Here is a 25294-nt window from a genome sequence, read left to right as displayed (position 1 = left end):
TTAAAGGATAGGTCATATTGTTGTCTTAGAGTCCCGACTAGCCTTTCTAACTTCAGGAAAGGGTCATTACCAGCACTGCTTTGTTTTGTTTCTGTTTCTATTTTTGAAATAGCAACTTGTAACGTATGGAATAAGTGATATCATTAATTATTTTCAATCTATTATGAAAAGGAAGGATCATGATGGAAGGTTTTCAGGTGATAACTGAAGAACAAGGATTTTTCAAAGATGATCTTGTCGATTTTTTTTCATAATCAAGGTTATCATTGTTGCTGTGCTGTAATTTGTATTTGGTACTCAAATTCCCATTAAGGGCTGCCACGGTTAAATTAGATCATGATTTATGCAAAAACTGAAAAGAAGTGACTATGTGACTCTCAGAGGAAGAAAAAAATCTCAGTTGTAAAATACTTTTTTTTTTTCCCTAAATGTCCTCTGAATTTTCTCTGTCTACTATTTTATATTCATTAAAGAGCCACTGGGGGAGGTACAGGGATCAGTCAGTGGCATGTACTTAGATGCTTGAATTCCCAAGTATTTTAGATGTAGTTTGTATTAAGGACAAATTAAGCTGAAAGTTGTAGTCTGGGGGCCTTCGAAAAAGAAAAGCCTTTAAGCAACTAATGACTTGTTCAAGTTGTGCCTTTGTGGGAAACATACCAGGGAACTTGGGTAGCAATTTATAGTAACTGTGGTAAATGAACCGTAATTAGCAGTAGAATTTATGAACTGTTTGCTAAACTGATAATTAACTAGAGATGTAAAGGCACAAACTGGAGGTGTTCATAGCACAACAGAGCAAGACTTCTCTGATCAGCTACAGCTTAAACCCATTGAGTTTAAGCTGTCTTGTCTTCTCTTAGGAGTTTTTCACATCTGAAAAATGGAAATAGGAAGAAGGGAGGAAAGGGACAGAGGAAGAGAGAGAGAAAAAAGTCAGAGAGACAGAGAGGGAAACAGAGTCAGAGAGACAGAGAGATGAAGAGAGAGAGACAGAGACAGAGAGATGAAGAGAGAGAGACAGAGACAGAGAGACAGAGAGATGAAGAGAGAGAGACAGAGACAGAGAGACAGATTTACAGAAACAGAAAAATCTTGGAGGAATCTTGGAGAAGAATTTTTGGAATTTCTATTTGGCTATATTAAGCTTTAGGAAGTAAATCAAGCAAAGATCATGAGGGTTTATTGGACAGAAGCCTTCAATATTTATGGAGGGAACTAATTAGCACATTTAGACTGTTTATACACTACCAATCATTCTGATGAAAAGTGGCTTATTTGGATAACTGATGATTTTTCTCATACTTCCACTTGATTAGCACCATGTAGACAGAGTCAGGCAGTAGTATTTTTTATTTGTTGAGCATTCTAAATAAAGAAAATGACAGGTCCTTCAATACACTGGGTATAAAACCAGTTTCATGATCCTACCCTTGTCTTCAAAAGAAATGCTTATTAGACATTCAATCAATGTATGCTGAACTGAATCAAATATGTACTATAGACACTGTTTACATGTAGAGGGATAGAAGAGTTATGAGCATCATCCTTACTTTACCTTCTCAACAAATATTAGCTTTTGGTGAAATTGATCAAAACATATCTGGGGGAATAGAATGATAAATACTTTGTAAAAGTCAGAGGACTATAGGAATGTAAGTCATCTAACTTCATCGAGTCTCAGCTGTCTAATATCTGATATTAGACATGCTTGAATATTTTTATTAGCCTTTCCCAATTTTTTTTGATTCCTATGATGTATCTGATTTCATTAAGAATCACAAACCAAAAGGACTACCCATAGTATCAACACTGTGTATAACATTTATTTTTTTTCCTCCATTTGATTTGGTATGTGATATGACCTTTGAATCTCTCTTTAAAAAAAATTCTAGGGGCAGCTAGGTTGCACAGTGGATAGAGCACCAGCCCTGGAGTCAGGAGTACCTGAGTTCAAATCCGGCCTCAGACACTTAACACTTACTAGCTGTGTGACCCTGAGCAAGTCACTTAACACCATTGCCACCCCCCCCCAAAAAAAACACAATAAAAAACAATAAAAATTCTAAATCACAAAGTTTTTTCTAACGACAAAATAATATATATTAAACCTGATGTAAACTAGAAGATACTATAAAATATTTTATTATTAAGTTTAGGTAGAATGTCAACATTTGTTTGAATATGGCATTTGTATTCAAATTATGGGACCATGTTGCTGGAAATGTGGATTTTTTTCACAAGAGTGTCATTCAAAGTCCAATGACCTATCCCTATAATATTGTAATTGGGGGTTGTGTTTTTAAAAACTCTAATTTCACCTATAATATCACAAGGAGAAAGCTAAAATTAGTTTTGAAGTGAATATCTGGAAATGGTAATATTTTCTGGATTTAAAATTTGACTTAACACTTTTTCTTTTTGTTGGAACCGAGATTAGGTTCAAGAATATTTTTATTATTATCTGTAGACTCCTTTAAATAGATGTGGGATTCCATGTTTTATAGTCCTTGACAACTTATATTCTTTCTCTCAACACTTTCAGTCAGGGAGCTTTGGATTTAAAAAACAATACAGCAACACCACCACCACCACCAACACAGAGATCTTGATGGATCACTTGTTCTTTGAATAAAAAGGAGCTCCCAATCCTTATTGTTACATTTTGATATCTTAATTTGTTTGAAGCTGGGATACCTAAGGCAACTTGGAGATCATCGAGTCTAGAATCCTAACCAATGTAAGACTACTCTTTAGAGCATTTCTGAGTTATGTAGCCTCCATTAACAAGGAATTCACTACCCCACAAGTCAACCCATTACATTGTTACCTCTAAGCATTAGAAGGCTCTACTTTATATTGAGATGAAATTTTTAAAGATTCCTTCCACTGTTCCCAGTCTACCCTTTGTAGCTGCACAGAATAAGTCTAAAGTCTGTTCCATATGACAATTCGTCAGATGGCTGAATAAAGCTGTATCAGTATTAACTAAACTTATTTTCCACAGAACTCTTCAGGGCTTGAAATCCAGAATAAGTATTTATATGACAATGGATAATTCATTGAAACCCTTTGGAACTCAGTTTCCTCATCTGTAAAATGCTCTTAATCCTATGATTTTATGACATATATTTAGTCTATCAATGCTGTTCTGGGGCTCTTTACTTATGGAATATCTCAGGATAGAGAAGTTTGGGCAAAAAACTGGAATATAATGTAGAAAATCTTGTTTATTTTTATACAAAATGCTCTGCTACACATTTTAATAATGTTTAAAACCTTAGACATAAAAAATATAGTAGAATTCACATATTGGCTTAAGTCTTGTGTCTTAGTTTATTAAACGAAATGATAAAATTCTAAATGAAGTAATAAATAGAATCATTTAGAAATGATCTACCTCCAATATCTTGAAATGATAAAATTCTAAATGAAGTAATAAATAGAATCATTTAGAAATGATCTACCTCCAATATCTTGAACTCAGAATTTCCCTTTCCTTACTACAATCTTCTATACCTTGACCTCTCCCTCCCTCCCTCCCTCTCTCTCTCTCTCTCTCTCTCTCTCTCTCTCTCTCTCTCTCTTTCTCTACACACACACACACACACACACACACACTACACATATACATACACACAGAAATATGTTTTTTGCCTTCATTAATAATTTCAATCTGGGGGGCAGAGCCAAGATGGCAGACAGGAACCAGCAAACTGCCTGAGCTCTCCTGTTCCCTCAAAAAGAACATTAAATCAAGCCTCTGGATGGATTCTGAAACTACAGAACCTGCAAAGAGACAGAGAGACACAGTCCTCCAACCAGAGATAATTTAGAAGACTTCAGGAAAAGGTCAGTCTGACTCGGGCAAAAGGGAGGCCCAGCGCAGGGCAGCAGCCCAGCCCCGAGGGGGTCGGAGCAAGTCAGCAGGAGCTGCGGGCCAGAGCCGAACAACTGAGGCCCCTGGAACCCGGCTCAAAAATCTGGTGGCCAAGAAGGACAGTGGAAAAACCTAACTGCACCAGTTGAGAGGGCAAGTTGCCAGCTGTAGGGCCACGAACAGGATGGGCGCAACCAGGCAGACTGACACAGGGCGCTTAGACAGGAAGTGCAGGGGGGCGAACTGCACACACTATAAAGGCCTCAGAGTAAAAAGCCGGTCACACAGCACCTATACCCCTGCACAAGAAGCCCAAAACAGGGACCCTGGTGCCCCCAGAGCAGACCTCAACTTAAAAAATAAATAAATAAGCTGCAATAATGAGTAAGAAGCAAAAAAGAGCCCTCTCCATTGAGAGCTTCTCTATCAATAGGGAAGAAGCCAACACAAACTCAGATGAGGACAATACCCTCAAATTGCCTACATGTGAAGCCTCACGAGGGAAGGTGAATTGGTCTCAAGAACAAAAAGCCTTCCTGGAAGAGCTCAAAAAGGATTTCAAAAATCAATTGAGGGGGCGGCTAGGTGGTGCAGTGGATAAAGCACTGGCCCTGGATTCAGGAGTACCTAAGTTCAAATCTGGCTTTAGACACTTGACACTTACTAGCTGTGTGACCCTGGGCAAGTCACGTAGCCCCCATTGCCCTGCAAAAAAAAAAAAATCAATTGAGAGAGGTAGAAGAAAAAATGGGGAGAGAAATGAAAGCAAAACAAGAAAACTATGAAAAAAGAATCAGCAGCTTGGAAAAGGAAGCACAAAGATTGACTGCAGAAAACAATTCCTTAAAAAATTCATCTGACCAATTGGAAAAAAAAAGTCCATAATTTCACTGAAGAAAACAATGCCTTAAAATATTCATCTGGCCAAACAGAAAAAATGGTGCATAATCTCGCTGAAGAAAACAATGCTTTAAAAATTAAAATTGGACAGTTGGAAGACAAGGAATCCATGAGACACCAGGAATCAGTCAAGCAGAATAAAAAGAATGAAAAAATAGAAGAAAATGTGAAATACCTCATTGGAAAGACAACTGATCTGGAAAATAGATCCAGGAGAGACAATTTGAGAATCATTGGACTGCCTGAAAGCCATGACCAGAAAAAGAATCTAGACACCATATTCCAGGAAATTATTAAGGGGAACTGCCCTGATATCATAGAATCAGAGGATAAAATCATCATTGAAAGAATCCACTGATCACCTCCTGAAAGAGACCCCAAAAGGAAAACTCCAAGGAATATTGTAGCCAAATTACAGAATCATCAGGTGAAGGAGAAAATACTCCAAGCAGCCAGAAAGAAGCAATTTAAATATCATGGAGTCACAGTCAGGATTGCTCAGGACCTGGCAGCTTCAACATTAAAGGACCGCAAGGTTTGGAATATGATATTCCAGAAGGCAAAGGAGCTTGGATTGCAGCCAAGGATCTACTACCCAGCAAAAATGTGTATTCTCTTTCAGGGGAAAAGATGGACATTTAATGACATTGGGGACTTTCAATCATTCCTGATGAAAAGACCAGAACTGAATAGAAAATTCGATCTTAACATACAAGACTCAAGAGAAGTTTAAAAAGGTAAACAGAGGGGGAAAAAAAGGTTACTCAATTAGGTTAAACTGTTTATATCCCTACACAGGAAGATAACACTCATAACTCTTAAGAATTGTAAATGTATTTGGGCAGAGAGAAAGACTTTACACAGAGGGTATAAATATAAATTGTCTTTGATGTGATGATACAAGGAAAATTAAGGGGTTAAAAGGGAGTCTATAGGGAGGAGAGGAAAGGGGAGGTGGAATGGGGTGAATTATATCATATGAAGAGGTGAAAAAAAACCCTATTACAATAGAGGGAAAGAAAGGAGGGGTGAACATTGTTTCAACCCTATTCTCATTAGATTTGATTCAAAGAGGGAATAACATATACACTCATTGGGATAAAGAAACTTAGCTCATTCTTTAGGTAATCAAAAGGGGAAGGGAAAGGGGGGACTGATAGAAGGGAGGACAAAAGCAAGGGAGAAAAGGGTAAAGAAAAGAGAGGAGGTTATAAAATGGAGGGCAGATTGGGGGAGGCAGGGGTAAGAAGTAAAATGTTGGTGAGGAGGAATAGGGTGAAAGAAGGGGGGAAAAGTACAAAGGTGGTAAATAGAATGGAGGGGAATAGACAGTCAGTAATAATAACTGTGAATGTGAATGGGATGAACTCTGCTATAAAACGGAAGCGAATTGCAGAGTGGATTAAAAACCAGAATCCTACAATATGCTATTTACAAGAAACACATTTGAAGCAGAGAGATACACACAGAGTAAAGGTAAAAGGCTGGAGCAGAATATATTATGCTTCAGCTAAAGTAAAAAAAGCAGGGGTAGCAATCCTTATCTCAGACAAAGTGCAGGCAAAAATAGATCTCATTAAAAGAGATAAGGAAGGAAATTACATCTTGCTTAAAGGTACTATAGATAATGAAGTAATATCAATATTGAATATGTATGCACCAAGTGGTATAGCATCCAAGTTCATAAAGGAGAAGTTAAATGAGCTACAAGAGGAATTAGACAGTAATACTATACTAGTGGGGGATCTGAATCTCCCCCTCTCAGAATTAGATAAATCTAGCCAAAAAATAAATAAGAAAGAAGTGAAAGAGGTGAATAGATCCTTCTCAGATCATGATGCAATAAAAATTACATGTAAGAAAGAGCCAGGGAAAAGTAGAATGAAAATCAATTGGAAACTAAATAATTTCATTCTAAAGAATGAATGGGCCAAACAAGAAATCATAGAAACAATCAATAACTTTATCCAAGAGAATGACAATAATGAGACAACATAATAAGACTTGAGAGACTTTGGCCTTTTTAAAGCTATGGTCTTTCCCAGAGCTGTTTGCCTGAGGCAAAGCCTATTCAGTGATTGAAGCTAGGTAAGAAGTGAGGCAAAGAATGGTCTCCTTTACCTTGTCAAAACAAATAGATAAATGAGTGAATGGAGAAAGAAAGGGAGGGAAGGAGAAAAAGGGAAAGAAAGAAAGAGAGAGAGAGAGAGAGAGAGAGAGAGAGAGAGAGAGAGAGAGAGAGAGAGAGAGAGAGGAAGGAAGGAAGGAAGGAAGGAAGGAAGGAAGGAAGAAAAACCTAAGAGGGGAAGGCCCTGAAGGTTTCTGGCTAAAACTGGAGCAATTGCTATTTACCCTCACTCTGAGTCAATAAGAGGCCAAAAATGGCTGCTGAGTCTTGTGCTGGGACCTTTTGTTGGCCAAGTTTTGTCTTTAATGTACAAATGAATTTTTGGGGTGGGAGTGGCTATTTGCCCATTTGACTTTTTTTTTTCTGGATAAATGTATCCCTTTAATCTAATATTGGCAATATTTCTACAGTGTTTCCTAGATCCTTTCTTTCTAGAACTAGAAAACTTCTTGATTGACATAGGTTGTCATTAATTTTTTCTGTTATTTTCTTCACTGCATAGCCCCACTTTTAGCTGCACATTCATGTTAATTTGATTTTTAGAAGATTGGTGTTTACTTGTTTTATTTGTCTTGTGTTTTATTTGTTTTCAGTCTTGTCCAACTCTTCATGACCCCTTTGGAAGGAGGGGGAGGTGTTTCTTAGCAAAGATGCCGGAGTAATTTCCCATTTCCTTCTCCAGCTCATTTTGCAGATGAAGAAATTTGGGCTAACAGATTTAAGTGGCTTGCCCAGGTTCACGCTGTTAGTAAGTGTGTAAGTCTGGATTTGAACTCAAGTTTTCCTGACTCTAGGCCCAGCACTCTATTCACAGTGCCACCTAATTGTCCTTTCTAGGTTAGCCTCTTTTAATTTGTTCCTACCACTTTTCTTTTCTTTTCTTTTTCTTTATGATTGTTTTGCATTTAGGTGATGAGGAAGAAACAGTTTCCCCATCTTTTAAAAATTTAACATTTTTATTTTAAGTTTTGAGTTTAAAATTCTATCCCTCCTCCCTGAGGGGGTAAACAATCATATATAGGTTATAAATATACAATTATGAAAAACATTTCCATATTAGTCATTTTGTATACGAAGACTTGAATAAAAGAAAAAAATGAAAAAGAAAGTGAAAAACAGCTTGCTTCTGTCTGCATTCAATTAATGTCAGTTCTTTCTCTTTAGGCAGATAGTATACTTGATTATTAATTAGTCTTTTGGGATTGTTTTGCAGCATTGTATTGCTGAGAATAGCTAAGTCAGTCACAATTCCTCATCAAACCAAGTTTTGTTACTGTGTACAACATTCTCCTGGTTCTTTTCACTTCACTATACATCAGTTCATGTAAGTCTTTCCAAGTTTTTTCTGAAATAATCCTGCTTGTTATTTCTCCCAGCACAATAATAGTCCATTACAATCATGTACCATAGTTGTTTAGTCATTCCTCAATTGATAGGCATCACTTTGATTTCCAATTTTTTCCCATCACAAAAAGAACTGCTATAAATATTTTTGTACAAATAGGTCCTTTTCTCTTCTTTGGATGTCTTTGGGATATAACCCTAGAAGTGGTATTATTGTATCAAAAGGTATGCATAGTTTTATAGCCCTTTGGGTATATAGTTCCGAATTGCCCTCCAGAATGGTTGCATTAGTTCACAACTCCACCAACAGTGGATTAGCATCCCAGATTTCCCACACACCGTCCAACATCCAACATTTTCCTTTTTTGTCATATTAGCCACTCTGATAGATGTGAAATGGTACCTCAGAATTGTTTTAATTTGCATTTCTCTGATCAACAGTGATTTAGAACATTTTATATGACTATAGATAGCTTTGATTTCTTTGTCTGAAAACCGTTCTTATCCTTTGACCATTTCTCTAAATTTGACTCAGTTCTGTATATATTTGAGATGTGAAGCCTTTATTAGTAATACATGTTCCAAAATTTTTTTCCTCCAGTTTTCTTCTTTACTTATAATCTTGGTTGCATTAGATTGGTTTATGCAAAAGCTTTTTAATTTTATATGATCATAATTATCTATTTTATATTTGTAATACTTTCTATATCTTTCTTGGTTCTTAATTCTTCCCCTTTCCAGAAATCTGAAAAATAAACTATTCCATGCTCTCTTAATTTGCTTATGGTATCTCCCTTTATTTGTTAATCATGAACCCATTTTGAAGTTATTTTGGTATACAATGTGAGATTTTGATGTATACTTAGTTTTTGCCATAGTGTTTTCCAGTTTTCCCAGTGGTTTTTTTTTTTTTTTAAATAAGGGTTCAGGAGGCGGCTAGGTGGCACAGTGGATAAAGCACTGGTTCTGGATTCAGGAGGACCCAAGTTCAAATTCAGCCTTAGACACTTGACACTTACTAGCTGTGTGACCCTGGGCAAGTCACTTAACCCTCATTGCCTTGCCCCCCAAAACAAAACAAAAAACAACAACAAAATAAGGGTTCATTCCAAAACCTTGGATCTTTGGGTTTACCAAACACTAGATTACTATAGTCATTTATTATAGTGAAATTCATTCCTATTCTATTCCACTAATCACCACTCTATTACTTAATCAATACCAGATTGTTTTGATAATTACTGCTTTATAATACAGTTTGAGATCTGGTTTGACTAGTCCTCCTTCCTTTGTATCTTTTTTCATGGATTCCCTTGATACCCTTGAGTTTTTGTTCTTCCAGCTTAATTTTGTTATTGTTTTTTCTAGACCTATAAAATAATTTTTTGATAGTTTGATTGGTATGGGATTAAATAAATAAGTTAATTTTGGTAAGATTGCAATTTTTATTATATTTGCATAGCATATTCATGAGCAATTAATTCCTACCACTTTTTTTGTGTGTGTGGGGTGAAGTTATTGGGGTTAAGTGACTTGCCAAGGGTCACACAGCAGGTAAGTTTCAAGTGTCTGAGGCTGTATTTGAACTCAGGTCCTCCTGAATCCAAGGTCAGTGCTTTATCCACTGCACCACCAAGCTGCCCCCTACCACTTTTCAAGGAAACAACAATGGAGGAACTGATTTTGCTGTTTTCTTTAACTTGGGGGGCAACTATACCTTTACCTGGTATCTAAGTTGTTAGACAAAATTTAAAAATCTAGATACAAATGAGATGGTTAATGATATGTAAACCATCTGGATTTTATGGAGCTGCCTTACTATCCAAAAGAATCTTATGAAACCCTAGATTAACAAGATCAAAATGTTCTCCAACTGAAATCCAACTGAACCCAGCCAGGCATTATACAAATGACTATCAAACAAACCACCGAATTATTTGGGGTATAGCACACAATTTGCCTCTCCAAATGTCTGAGAGTTTATAGCCAGTACAACAGATCCCATCTAGTGTGACTTTTATCCTCTTAGGATAATTGGTAGATTTTATGGCTCTTTAACAAACACCTTTGTCTTCTGGAGCCATCCTGTTTTCCTCCCCAGTACTTGTTAAAACATCTGGGTATCCTTATCTGTGACAACCCCTTTTGAATCATATACTCTTGTCATATTGTTTGTTTTCAAGTTTGAACTATCAAACTGATTTGTATCATGATAATGAAACTGATAATACCCTATACTACTAAGCCAGGAAAACCAAAAGTTAATTTCTCTCTGATTGATTTATCAATAGAGACCTAAAACTTGGATGACCAAGGTCTGTATCCAGTGAGCAAAGAAGGTTTAAACACTTGCACTCACAAAGGAATTTTGAGCCCCTTCTTTGGAAGGAATATCTGTATGCCTATGTCTGCCTACTTTGGGGACCATAAACTGGTGCTGTGTTTTCCTAACAGGTCTCTGATCTGTTCCATTAATTTCTCACTCTGTTTCCAATAGGAGACAGTTATGAATATAGATAGATAGATAGATAGATAGAAATAGAGATATTTAACAGAGTAAAATTTTGTATTTGCTTGAATTTTTATTTTGAACTGACTTTTAGAATAATACCAACAAAGCCCAAAGAATAATGATAACTTGACAAATATCAACTGAGGGGACTTTCTATTGGAGTGCTCCAGGAAGTTTCCCATTGGTGTTTTTTTTTTTTACTTCAACAATTATATCATGATAAATTACTTGAATGAAATCATGAAGAGAATGCATATCAGTCCATCTAAAAGGTACTGTTAACACATTCAGTGATAGAACTGAGCTTGGGAAAGGGCTCAGAAGAATAGTATGACAAAGTAAATAGATTTCTGCTGCAATTGAAAGACTGGGTAGGATTTTGACAAGCAAAGAGAGAACATTCTAGACTCTATGGAGCTTCTATTTCTGACATCCTTTAGATGTCCTTCTCTTTGCCATTCAAAATCCTACACCAATATTCAAGAGCCAGCACAAATACCACCTATTAAATGTACTGTGATTTCCCCCATTATAAGTAATTTATCTATCTTTTATGTTCCTAGAATATTTGGTTTATACCTTATCACATTCTGCTTTGTGTTATGTTTCTTTGTATGGACTGCTTTCCTCCCACTAGATGGTAGGCTTCTTGAAAGCAAGTTCTCTTACTTGTTCATCTTTATACATACACTGAACCCTCTTTCTTATACAGATCAGTGCCTTGTGTTTAATAGACTCTCAAAAATGTCTGTTGAATTGACTTTTCAAGGATGATCAAATCAACGTCATCTCAAAAGTGTTATGCAGTTATAGTGGACAGACTTTCCAATGGTTCTCTAAAACATAATATTATTGTGTTTTTAGACACAGACAGGAAAACAAAGGACTGGAAGAGGCATCCTCATCCATTTTCCTCTCTTTGGACAAGATTACATTCAATCTACATGAGAGTATTGTAATATTCTAGGAAATGGAAATTTCTTTTAGATATTTATAATTTCTGTTCCTTCTTTTTGTCTAAACTATGTATGGTTGTTCCAATTAGGTCTATTTTTTTCTTGCTTTTCTTTCAGTGCATATGTATAACAACTGGTCACCATTCCTTGCATGAGAAGCCTTTACATGTCTGAAAACTCTTTGTGTACGTGTCTCCTACTATATTAAATATTCCATGAGAGCAGGGATAAAAGGATTAAAACCTAGAAAGGAATTTCACAAGTCATCTAGTTCAGTGCTTTTCAAAATGTTTTGATTGTATGCTTCTATCAGTAAAAAAAAAACCACAAACCAAATCAAAAAAAGAATAATAATAAAAGAAACCCCAGTATGTGAATATTTACTTATTTACAGACTATATAAATGCATTACTGTACTAATAAGGCAATGTGGAATGATGAATAGAGAAGCAACTTCAGAGCTATATGTCCATAAGGATGTAGTACCCTCCTTAGTAATATGGAAGTTTGGGAAAGGAGGTGGGCTTGGAAGAGAAGAAAATAAAAAGTGATCTGGAATCTTATCCAACCTATCTGTGACAATTCATCCTATGCACAGATTCCCTACTCAACATAAAAAGTGGATATATGGGGCTCTTAATCCCAGACCACTACCAGGGAGCACAATTCCCACCCCTTAGGCATCTAAGAAGTGATCTGTAGTGGTGGTGGAGGAGGTATACTAGAGGAAGGTGGGGATTTCCCCAGTGTCATTACACAATTGCTAGTGGATGCATATAGTGGATCCTGAGAAGGTGATCTCCATAATCAAAAGAGGGAGAGATTGGGAGCAGGGGGAGGTGGTGGAGCAGGGACTATTAGGGGAATCAAGATAAATGTAATTCTGTTAAAGATAAGCCCCACTGGGGGCAGCTTGTTGGTACTGTGGATAAATCACCAGCCCTTGATTCAGGAAGACCTTCATTCAAATCCAACCTCAGACACTTGACACTTACTAGCTGTGCGACTTTGGGCAAGTCACTTAACCCTCATTGCCCTGCAAAAAAAAAAAAAAAAATTCACACAAAGATAAACCCCATGGTTGGCTATAAGAAAATGGTAGGGTGCTCTGATCTTTCTACCCTCTGAATGGCTAATGATATAGCACTTGGGGCCATAATAAGATCACTATGGGGTGAAGGGGAGAAAGTCAAGCATCAGTACCTATTTAAAAACCAATGCTCTTATTCTTCTCTCATAAGAAGACTAATGCGGAAATATGTTTAATGTGATTGTATATATGTAGCCTATATCAGATTACTTCCTGTCTTGGGGAAGGGTAGGGAGGGGAGGGAAGGAGAAAAATTTGAAGCTAGATATCTTATAAAAACAAATTTTGAAAACTAAAAAAAAACCCTAAAAATGATCTCCAGCTTCTTCATTTTACAAACATGGAAACTGAAGTCTAAAGAGGTAGAGTGACTTGTACCAAGTAACACGAAAAAAGAGCAAGAAGTTAAATTACATCCACTGATTCCACAATATTTATCATTTTTATCCTGTATAATAATTAGCACAACGCCTTACACATAGTAAGTAAGCAGTATATAATTGCTGAACAGAATTAAATATATTTGAAAACTTATGAAGTCAAATTTCATTTTTTTCTTCCTTAGGCAATATAATTTCATTGAAAAGACCATTTAAAAAACTACTAACAAGTATGAGAAGTTGTAGAAGACACTGAAGATATTCCATTACTTAGATTTAGCTATTTCTTTTTCTCCATTGTATAGTTTCTTAGACACTGAGGAAATGCAGAGTAGCTGAGGTCTACATTGTTTTATGTTCTTAATATTTAAAAGACATTGTCACAAAGGAAACAACAAAACAGCTTGTTCATTAGCAAACCCAGCATGTAAGTTGAAACAGAGGGACAGAAACAAGACTTTAATTATAATCATGAATTCCTTTCCTTCTCCAGAAAAGGTAAGATGACTTCTTTTTTTTTTTTCTAGCAGCATTGTCCTCTAGGGCTCACATAAAGCATTTTTTCCATATGTAGTGTTAGTCAGTATGAACTTGATCATCAGTGCCTAATAAACCACAACATGAATTCCCAATGAAAGTGAACTGATGGGTACTTCAAGTACAATTTTCTCAGAATGCTAAATGAGTAAGTTGAAAACAATTCCACTCAAGCCAGTTTTCAACTTTATCATACTGAAACTCTCCTAGAGAGGAGGGAGACCATTAAGGAATGATTGCTTATCTTTGCTTAGATTGGTGTCCCCTACAAAGCAAAATTATGTTATAATGCTGCCCCATCATGGGATAATTTCTTAATGCTGGATTTCTCAGTGACCCCCCTTCAAATTACTGGCCATTATCCCACTAATTGATAAAACCCTCAGAAGTGAGAACTGCTGCTTAAACTACATTGGGATTTCAATAAATGCAAATAATCTGAAGCCAGATGTGGAACATAACAACATTCTAATGAACTTCCATCACTGCTCAATTCCTTTCTTAGTATAGTATTCATTTGTAGGATAAAAGAAAACAAAAGAAACTCTGCTTTGACTCCAATTCCAGTCTTCGCATTAGTGGAGATTGTCTTTGTCTACAACAAATACAGGATGCTGAACATGTAATAATGGAGACAATATTCGTGCACTGCTGGAGTGCTTTTGGATGATTTTATTTTAACAATACTTAATGGCCAAGTAATGGAAATAATGAGCTGAAGTGAAAATCCAATATGAGTTTAATGAGCAGAATACTTTGAGTGAGTGTTTAGGAGAGGGGCAAAAATCCCTTAAATTGGAAAAAAAAAAAAACTTATGAAACATTTTACTACTTATTGCTCCTTGAGTTTATTATTTGTATCTTGAAATATAGTCACTAGTGTTAAAAGAACCTGAAAAGCCATATGGAAGGGACTCTCTGAAGGCAGAGGAGACATTAAAGCTTCTTTAAAATAGCTTATTAAAGTAGTCTTCAATCACAGTTCTCAGATCCATATGGATATGTCTAAATGTGTTACACATGATTTATAAAGGTGGCCATGACATCCCCATAGAACTAGTAACACTTTTCTTTGGATCCTCTCCTTTCTTCTGATAGTGAGAAAGAAAGAGAAGGCCATGTTAGGAATCTGAGGCCAAGACTAGAGGTAAGGGCTCTGAAATTCAATTAACAGGTTCACGAGTACATCAAGGTAATAATTCTACCTAATGTACTAATGGGAATATATGTAGGGACAATTTCTTGTTGCCACAGACAACTTATACCAAATCTGTTGTGTAGTTCTTTTTTGTTTTCCCATAGGATGAAAAATAGAAATAAGAATTAGGTTATTATTACAACACCAAAATAACTAGAAAATTGAGTTTTGAGGGAAAATGGTAGGAAAAAAAATGAATCCAATATGGTTCTTTGATACTTTGTATATAAAAGCACTGGCTAACTAGCTAAAAGATTTATCAGTGAATCAGATGCTTTGACAAAAGTCTAGACAAAGCCTAAATAAACTGTCCAAAGGGATGCAATATGGCAAGTTGTAGATTTGGCATTAAAATTAAAAGAAAAAAAGTTTGTGACTTTTTTGTGATGTTCTTTAATCACTGGATTACATGTCTTTCTGCAATTCAAATTTCTGTTGTACTTCTTAGCGCTTTAAGCTATGGCAGTCTTTCCTAAAAGTGTTCCCTTTTGGCTTTGACAATAGTGGCATGTGTTTAATATTTAGATGCTGCTTTATAATGTATTTCTTCTTCATTGCTCTCCATTTCTTACATATGATTATTTTTTCCCACATGGCAAGCTACAATTTAATTTCTGAACTTTTAAATTTTCTGAACTGCTCAAAATAATTGTTTTTGGAACTAGCCGACACAGGCTGGGGTTAATTCCTTTGAAACTGTTTTTGCAATAGATAAAGGTTATAAGAGTAGTTCATATGTTTGAATACAGTAAGAACTGACCTGAACTTTACCCCAAATATGAAATAGATGCAAAACAATCTTTTCTGAGCCTTGGAAAAGTGAACTATTTCACCCCAACATAATTAAGTTATATTCACTGTTAGTAGTTACCCCATTAAAAATGGGAGGATTATAGATGTAGAACTGGGACATTAGAAATCATCCTGGCCAAGCCCCTTATTTTTTAAATAATAAAAATGACACCCTTAGAGATTAAGGTTATTTTCACTGACATTTATTCTCTTTCTCTAGTCTTTTTTTCCATCTGAGCATCTGTTCATATATGACTTATAACCTTAGCTGAGGTTGAACATTTCTATAACATAGAAAACCTGAATTTATAATAGTAACAAGTGGTAGGTACCTGTAATGAGAACATGTAGGGATTTCTAAATATATTGGCACTTTTATTATGAAGAAACAGTGATTAGATGACCATTTCTCCATTACTTGGTGTAGATTTGTAGATAGGTTTCAGCATAAAAGCTCTATGGTCCTCTTTACGGCGAGATTCTGCTGTGATAGCAAAGAGTCCAGTTTTAGCTGAGCCAAACATGTTGACTTTCAACACTAATTAGAAAGACACATATCTTTGGAACAGCATTATTTACATTGACTTTTCATGATGAGAATTATTAATAGAGACCAAATATATTATGTCTAACAGCACAGTTGAATTTCCTCTTTTGGACTTGATTCAGTAGTGCTCATAGAATTGTGAATTTGTTGTATTGTCTTGACAGAATGCTAATAATTATATTCTCAATTTAATATAACTTTATTGATTTAGCATAGTAATGTATCACTCACAGAGAGGGGTTCTTAAGAATCAGTCAACTAAAACAGCTATATCTTCCAAATGATTTAAATCTAATTTTTCCCAAGAGCACAGAGGAGATCCCTCCAGAGAATACCTTCCCATAATTCCTGCCCAGTCCAGTAAGAAAGAAGCTACAACCACCAAAAACTGTATGCAGAGATCCAACATCAGGCTTAGAATAGTAAACAAACATATTAGTGGAATTATTAGGTAAGAGGCAGCATGGTATAGCCAGATAAAGGACCAGTCTTCAAAGCTGGCAAGTACTGGCTATGTAATATTTATTGGGCAAATAAATGAATCTTTCAGGGATCCAAGAAGATCATAAATTACTCCAATTTTGCAGCTTTGCATTTATGTAGGGAGATTTCTCAGAGAGCTCCCTTGATGAAATCTCAGGCCCACACCTCTTCCTCTTTGCTTCATGCCCCAAGAAGAATTAAACTTTTAAAATTCTAAAATTTCATCTTGAAGTCATAACAAAATCAAGAGCTCAGATTATCTAAGTCTAATATCCCTTTTAATATGATCTATGAGGAAGAGGAACAATATATCTGACCAACCCCAAATCACAGTTTTTTTCCCTCACATGAAAACTGTGTACAACTATTTGGGGTGGCGGGGGGAGGAAGTATTTGTTTTGCTCAGAGAAATGATTTCATCAGTCCTGGGAACTCCAATAAGGAAATCCCTCTACCATTTTACATCAGAACTTCCTCTGCAAAATTACATGTCCTGGTTACACATTCATTACGTGTCAGAAGAAGGACTTGAACCCAGGACATCCTGACTTCAAGATCAGTTTCCTATTCACAACATCAAACTGACTTCCTGCATGCAAAGTTTACTTCATTTTGAAGATATGTAATAGAGCAGAATAGCTAAAGTCAATTTAAACCTAAATTAGATAATTCTACTCTAAAATCCTTTGACAAACATGTTTAAAGGAAATGACCATTTGAGATTTCATAGAGAGGTGAGAGGACTGGTCAACTATGGCCCAGTCTTTTGAATATGCTCAATGTCCTCTGCCACGTGACAATACAGGTTCAGCCCACCTAGAGCTTAGAATTCTATTTCTTTAGAAAACAATGACCTAAACATTTTAGATTATTCTATAGGATGAAGGAAGTACAATCTCTGTTCTATCTTTATCACATCTTTGAGTGAGTTGTCATAAAAACTTTATTCTCTATAGGTAGAATTAAATCCAACTTTCATTTTAAAAAAGCATCACAGAGGGGTGTGGGGTTCATCTTCTTTGAATGGTTTTATGCAAAGGCAGTGACTTGGTTAAATGCCTGACTCAAGCAAAAGTAGCTCTTTTATTTAATTTTTTTAGAGATCACAAACTACATATATATATATATATATATGTGTGTGTGTGTGTGTGTGTGTGTATATTTGGCCTCCAATATTAGGAATAGATTAATAATTTTAGAAAAACACATACACATAATCTGGGTACTATCTCTATAATATTTGCTATTCAGAAAGCCTAATTTTAAAAAGTTGCAATAATAAATCTAAGAACAGTTGCTGAGGTATACTTTATGCTGGAATGAGACAAAAAAGAACATGACTTACTTCTTACTCCCAAATATAAAAGCAAATAATATAAATTCTAAAGAGATGGCTTGTACTGATAAAGTATATGTGCTTTGTTACCACTATAAACATTTCCAATTTCCTAAAACAAATGCTAATGCAACTATTATAAATGTTTTGTTTTCATTAAACAATAGGAGATCTTATTCACCTATAATAAAATTTACATCAATTCTGCTCAAGGACTGAGCTCACTTCCACAGAAGAAGTTTGATCATACCTATTGGGAAAAAAGCAATTCTATTTCTATAGTGTGCAAACATGAAAATGAACTGCATTTCCAATCTTTATGAAGCTCCTTTGGTCTAAACTGGAACTTTCACTATCCCATGAATGTCACCAAATATGACTCTAGTTTAAATACCTTAAAATAGCAGATGTGTAATTTTGTGATTCAGTGACATCTTCAGTTTGGGCTGCAACTGCTCCAGACAGATAAAAGAGACTGATTGGATTGAATTAGAACTTTTGTTTCCAATACAGTCACCATTTAGAAATATCCATATCCAAACCAACTTATGTATTCTTTTGTCATGCATTCACAGAGATATTCTGTCCTATAAGTAGGTGTGTGTCACTTGCAACTAATGAAAACACAAAACTGACAGTACAGCGATTAAATTACTAAACAGACTTCTGACCTCTTGCTCTCTCTTACTGCTTTGTCTCCCTTCTTCCAGGAAATGGCTGGTTTTGGAGAACCTTGAGGTTTGCACTCTATGAGAACTTCTTGACCTTTGGTAATTACTATTGTTTTCTTCAGTTGATTTAGTGCAAAAACAGGAGCTGAGGCTGTTAAAAATTTTTAAAAATAAAGCATTAGTTTTTAAGAGAAATAGTCATGGATCTTGATGAAGATTAACCAATCATTCCTCAAAACTTTGCAATTTCTCTTTGGAACAAAATTATAATATAAATAGAATGAATATTAGCTTAACTTTAGGTTTAAATGGAAAAATTAGAATTTAATTAACTTGTCAATTAAAAAAAGCCTTACTCTATATCCTTTGCAGAAGGTCATATTGCTTCGTATATTTGGCAACCTGTTAGATCATTTGCTTAACTTACCAGTGATATGAAAGTAAAATTACAATTACCAGCAAAAAGGCATTTTCTTATAAAATAAACTACAGACAAATAGATATAGGGGGAGTCATCCTCTCCAGCTCCCAATGGAGCATACTTTGAATCTATAGTCAAGGTAGCACTGTTCCCAACTGCTTCCTGTGAGTGGTGGGTGAGGAGCAGCTGGCTCATTCTGTTATTCATGTGGCTTTTTAGAACATGGAAGCTAAAGCAGACACATGTGCTGACATGATTTGCAGATGAAAAAGAAGAGAATGAGCAGGCAGACTGCTCCATTCTATATTTTCATCCAGTCATCAGCTCCTCTGGTTCCCTAGACAATAAGGGGATTTTTGTCATTCTCAAAATGGAATCTTCCTGCAATGAGTCACACATGACTAGAAGCAGCCCTTTAGCAGCACAAGCTTTTACAGTTATGGGGAATAAAAATGGCAACTCTGAGCTTGCTTTGGGGCAGGGAAATGAGGTGAGCAACCCTCACTTCCCCCTTCCCTCCACTCCCAGAATATGTGTAATTTCCAAGAAAGTCATGGATATTAAATCTGAGAAAAATAAATAAACAATATGTCCTTTTCTCTTGTCTGTAGCACTTTGAATCTTATTTTTTAGCCTAATGGCATTGGACTGAACTCCTATAAACACCCAGATAGAGCTTCCTTTGGATTTATGTATGTTTGTTTGGTTTGGGTACAAGAGATCAGAATTTGTGCTATGCTCTCTATGCAGAGGAGATCAGACATCTTTTGTTTTAGCCAGATCTTAGCTTATGCCCTTAAAGTTAGATAAAATTGAATGTTCTCTAAGTGATAAATGTATTATTTACATATAAAAAATAGACTTCATATGCAATGATATTAATCTTCCTGACCTGGGAAGGGTAGTTGTTTATAGAGACCCGACTACTTTATTCATCTCAATGTTATTTTCCCTTAGATTCTAGCACCATTCTGTTGAATCTTAAAAAGAAACTGAAAGGCATATTTCTACAAGACGTAATATATTAGACTTTTAGCAGCAAACATAAATCAGATCATTACATGTGGGAGATTACACATAGCAATAAATATAATCTTTTTATACTTAAGTATACCAATACAATCCATGGGCTACCTACTTGGAAAAAGCAATGGGGGTGTTGTTGTTCATTTTATTTTCCTGATGATGGAACAATGGTCTCAACATTCTATTTGAGAAACTTGTGTTTCTAATGCTCTTTTTGAGCAAAATGTCCATAAACTTAAAAAAAAAAACCCAACCCAAAAGCTTTAGAGAAAAAAGTAGGAAAAATTAAATATTCAAGGTTTCAAATGATAATGGCATAAAGGAAGAAAGCCACCTTTTTGTAGCTATCATTTTGCTTTCAAATCACTTACCTAAAACCTTCAGCTCAGCACTGGCATAAATGGATCCATATTTGTTTTCTGCCAAACACTGATACATTCCAGAATCGGACTGATTCACATTGTGGATCATCAATACACCATTAACCATCTCAACCCTGCTCTGTAATGGAATTAGAAATAATATCATTCTACAAAGCACAAAGAGGATGTAGAATTTCTGGGTGCTTAGTTGGAGACTATGACCCAAACCCTTTAACATCAATGGGATTAAAGCACAATTTTTCATCTCAGTAGAATTTATTTTGGCATTCATTCATTTTTTCCATATAGGATTTCCCCTTTATGATAAGGAAGAATAAAAGTTTGGCTAGGAAAAAAAAACATAAAAATGATGTTTTTCTCCTACATTCTATTTGTCTTATTCTGACTTTGTAATATTATCTTGCCAAACCAAACTGCCTTTATTATATTCTGTTTAGTGGCTATGTGGAACATGTAGGGAAAAAAGAAATAAGCATGTATGGGGGGGTCAAGACACATATGGAGTTTATGCTTTATAACCCTAGTAATAAGATAAAACATTGTGGAGGAACTTCTTGTAATTTAAATCAAATATTAAGGCTGATTTTTTCCCCACAAAACAAAACCAGCACAGTTTGATTCAATCTATCATTATTTTATATGTATGTATGTATGTATATATATATATATATATATATATATATACACACACACACACACACACACACACACACACACTAGTTCCCTTGTCAGAAGATATTTACTAGAGGAGAGGGAATTCTTCAGACTAAATTGAAGTATGCTGATGGATGAAAGGCTATATTTACATAATACTGAAGCTTGAGTTGATATGATCTAAGACTGATAAAAAATGAAAATGCAGTCAATCTATCCATTTTTCTGGCCACAGAATGCCAAGCAACCCACCAGATTGATTATTATCATCATTACTTTTTTACTTAATGGTTAGAGGGAATACCCACATTGATGAGACCATACATCCATCAAATTACTGAGTATCAAATTTACCAGTAGTTTTGGTAAGCTATAGACAAAATCTCAGATATTTTCATCTTTGTAATAAGCTCCATTAATTATGTATTATATTGGGAAAAATTTTATAGATAATTTCTTGGGTAAAGGTCTCATATCTCAAATATGTAGAGAACTTTATCAAATTTATGAAAATATGAGTCAATCTCCAATTGATAAATGGTCAAAGGATATAAACAGGCAGTTTTTGAATGAAGAAATCAAAGACATAGTATATTACACTTTTAGCAACAAACATAATTCAGATCATTACATGTGGGAGATTAAGCATAGCATTAAATATAATTTTATATAATGTATTATGTATAATATATAATTTAGGCATATGCATATAGCCATATGAAAATTCTCTATATCATTATTAATGAGAGAAATGCAAATTAAAACAACTCTGAGATATCATCTCACACCTACCAGACTGGTTACAATGATAGAAAGGGAAAATGATAAATGTTGATGGGAATATAGAAAAATTGGGACACTAATACACTGTTGGTGGAACTGCAAACTGATCCAACCATTTTGGAGAGCAATCCAGAATTATGTCTAAAGAGTTATAAAACTCTGTATATCCTTTGACTTAGCAATACCATTGTTAAGTCTGTTTCCGAAGCTTATCAGGGAGAAAAGGAAAAGAATCTATGTGTTCTAAAATATGTATAGCAGCTCTCTTTGTACTGGTAAACAAGTGGAAATTGAGGGGATGTCGATCAATTGGGAAATGGATAAGCAAGCTGTGGTATATGATTGTGATGGAATAATACTGTGCTGTAAGAAATGATGAGCTCAATGATTTCAGAAAAACATGAAAAGACTTGTATGAAATAATGAAGAGTGAAATGAGCAGAACCGAGACAAAGTTGGATACAGCAACAATACTTTTTGAAGCATGACTGTGAATAGCTTAAGTTATTCTGAGTATTATAAATATTCAAATAAGCTATAAAGAACTTATGATGGAATATGCTACCCACTTCCAGAGAAAGAACTGATAAATTGAAGTATGCAGCATATGGTTTTAAGTAAGTGTGTGTGTGTGTGTGTGTGTGTGTGTGTGTGTGTGTGTGTGTGTATGTGTGAGAGATGATGATGATGATAGCCTTCAATAGTATGAAGTGAGGAATCAGGAGTCAGAGAGAGGTGGACAGTTTGGAATTTAAAATGTAACAAAAATATAATAAAAATTTAAAAACAATGTATTTTATAACAACAACAACTAGTATTTATATAGTACTTTAAGGTTTGCAAAACTTTTTAGTAATACTATTTTATTTGATCCTTGCAACAACCTTAGGGAGGTAGGGACTTGCTCAGCGTCACACAGCTAGTAAATATCTGGGGCCTAGCTTTAGCCTCCGGTGTTTCTGACACTAGGTACAGCTTTCCATCCACTGATCCACTTAGTTGTTTTATTTGAATACTTTCTTTGGTACCAGAATAGTCACTTCTCAAAGTGCTTTAATATTCTTGGAATAATTGCTCCAGTCATAACGCAGTTAATATCTCCACTTAGATTCTTGTTTCATTTTTTTTTCATGGTTTGCCATAGCAATTACATAGAGAATGATCCAACTGGTTTTGGCACCATGATGTCTGGAACTGGTTGAATCATCCTCACAAAAAATAAAACAAAAATTAATAGAGTGCTAGATCAATCTACCTCAGACACTTTCTGTATCACCATAAGCAAATCATTTAACCTTTCATGTCTTTAGAGTTTTCATCTGTGATATTTCAGTTTTAAACTTTCTAGCTTCTCAGATTCCTTCTAGCTCTAAATTTATAATCCTATGAGTCTAGTACAACGAAACGAAGAAAACAGAAACTGAAAACCGAAGCTATTTATCAAACATAACAATATCCCTAGTTAACTTGAGGTAAGTGTAATTGTTTAAAAAGAAAGGTACAAAATATAAAGTGGCATAACATAAAGAGCTCTAGAATGGGAACCAGGAGAACCAAATTTAGGTCTCAGTTCCGACTGCCTAACTGAAACTTTGGGTAGTGCACTTAAGGATCTCAGCTGTCAAATAAAAAGGACAGGATTACATAATCTTCAATGTCCACTTTTAGAGCTAAACTCTGATGCTACTATGAAAATCTTCATTTCCTTATGATTTTTTTCAAGCAAATGGCAGTGACAAGTTACCACATTACTTTAAGAAGCAAAATATATATAGTGTGATGGGGGCTTAGTACATCCGTAGACCACCTATGATGGTATTATACATGTGGAAGATGCTGTGGAGTCTGCTTCCAGGAGACTGTAGAAGTGATGAATGTACATATTCTATGTTGGTTTGCCATATGGTTGAGGGCAGCCTTTTCCCATTCACTGCATAGCCAGAATTGTCTACATCTTTGAAGTTACTTGAATGAACACTGTCCTGGCTTTTTCCTGCATTTATTCTGAAGATAAAGGAATCCTTCACTCACAGCTAGTGACATCATATAGTAAGGGAGAGAGTCTGTGTGCCTCCTTCTTTCCCCTTTCCATCAGGCCATATGGTCCCCAGAATCATAGTTTTGGGCCTCTTCTTTCAGTCTTTACTGTTCTAGGAACAGTAACTGGAGTCTCCCATCCCACCAAGGAGTCTATTAATCCAGTCTGGGGATTGTGGTGGGTCCAGTAAAGAAGCTCAAGGAGTGGGGCAGCTAGGTGGCACAGTGAATAAAGCACCGGCCCTGGATTCAGGAGCACCTGAGTTCAAATTCAGCCTCAGACACTTGACACTTACTAGCTGTGTGACCCTGGGCAAGTCACTTAACCTTCATTGCCCTGCAAAATAATAAACAAACAAATAAATAAATAAGTGAAATTAAAAAAAAAACTTAAAAAAAAGAAGCTCAAGGAGCAGGGTAGGAGGCATTAATCACAAAGCTGGGCTTTGGACTTGAGCTTGTTAGAATTAATACTATGTAGGAACTGAGCTAAGCTGTGAGCCTGGTTCATTTCCCCTCCAGCTAAGGTGGTATAAGGAGGATTAGGACCCAAGATGTTGGGAGGAAATGTCTGCATAGTTGTTCTTCCTTTATCCTTGCAGTAAATATTATTTTGTAAAAATTAATTCAATGGTAAAGTGACTAAAAAGAACTGGGGACTAAATGGAACTATTCAATGGGCCTCTAAAATTGGGAAAATATGGTAGATGGTGGCTTAGGATATCTATGAAGAAAATAGAATCCCCAGCCCCATCAGAATACCAGAAAAGGGTTAAAAATGCATAAGGCCTGAACCTAAGAGAGTGGGGCCAGAGCAAAAGCTACAGAAAAATGTGGGTAACAATGATAATATTGGATCACAGACATGAATTGGCCTCTCATTTTCCCTGTCCATCACCATTTAAAGGCACAGAGAGAAATCTACTTTTATTCTCATATGATTTCAAAATGAATGACCCCGACAGGAAGAAATGTAGATTAGTTTTTCCTTTATTAAGTCCTAGACAAAAACACCATGTCAGGCCACTGGCTCCCTGCATACATTACCTGCGCCAAAAGAGGGATGCCATTCTTCAACCAACGGTATGTGGGCCTGGGCTTTCCAGTGGCTTTACATTCCCATCTGAGAGGGCTGCCACTGTCTAAATGAGTATCATTCAGCTTCTCTACCCAATGTGGGTAGTCTGCAAGAAATTAAGCATCAAAAAGTGGTTATCTTTACACAAAGGTAATATT

At 35.6% G+C, this 25294-nt stretch overlaps 1 protein-coding gene across 1 annotated transcript in view; it reads right to left on the bottom strand.

The window, feature by feature from the left end:
* The window catches only part of CNTN5 (contactin 5), a 1623595-nt gene that overhangs the window by 297404 nt on the left and 1300897 nt on the right, over positions 1–25294 (bottom strand). Inside the window, 3 exon segments of the mRNA XM_043997073.1 lie at positions 18755–18905; positions 20573–20702; positions 25106–25242. Coding sequence (XP_043853008.1) covers positions 18755–18905; positions 20573–20702; positions 25106–25242 — 418 coding nt within the window.

The sequence above is a fragment of the Dromiciops gliroides genome, chromosome 3 (genome assembly GCF_019393635.1).
Source record: "Dromiciops gliroides isolate mDroGli1 chromosome 3, mDroGli1.pri, whole genome shotgun sequence".
Lineage (NCBI taxonomy): Eukaryota > Metazoa > Chordata > Mammalia > Microbiotheria > Microbiotheriidae > Dromiciops > Dromiciops gliroides.
Note: the sequence above shows the minus strand (reverse complement) of the source record. Positions and strands in the feature narration are given on the sequence as shown.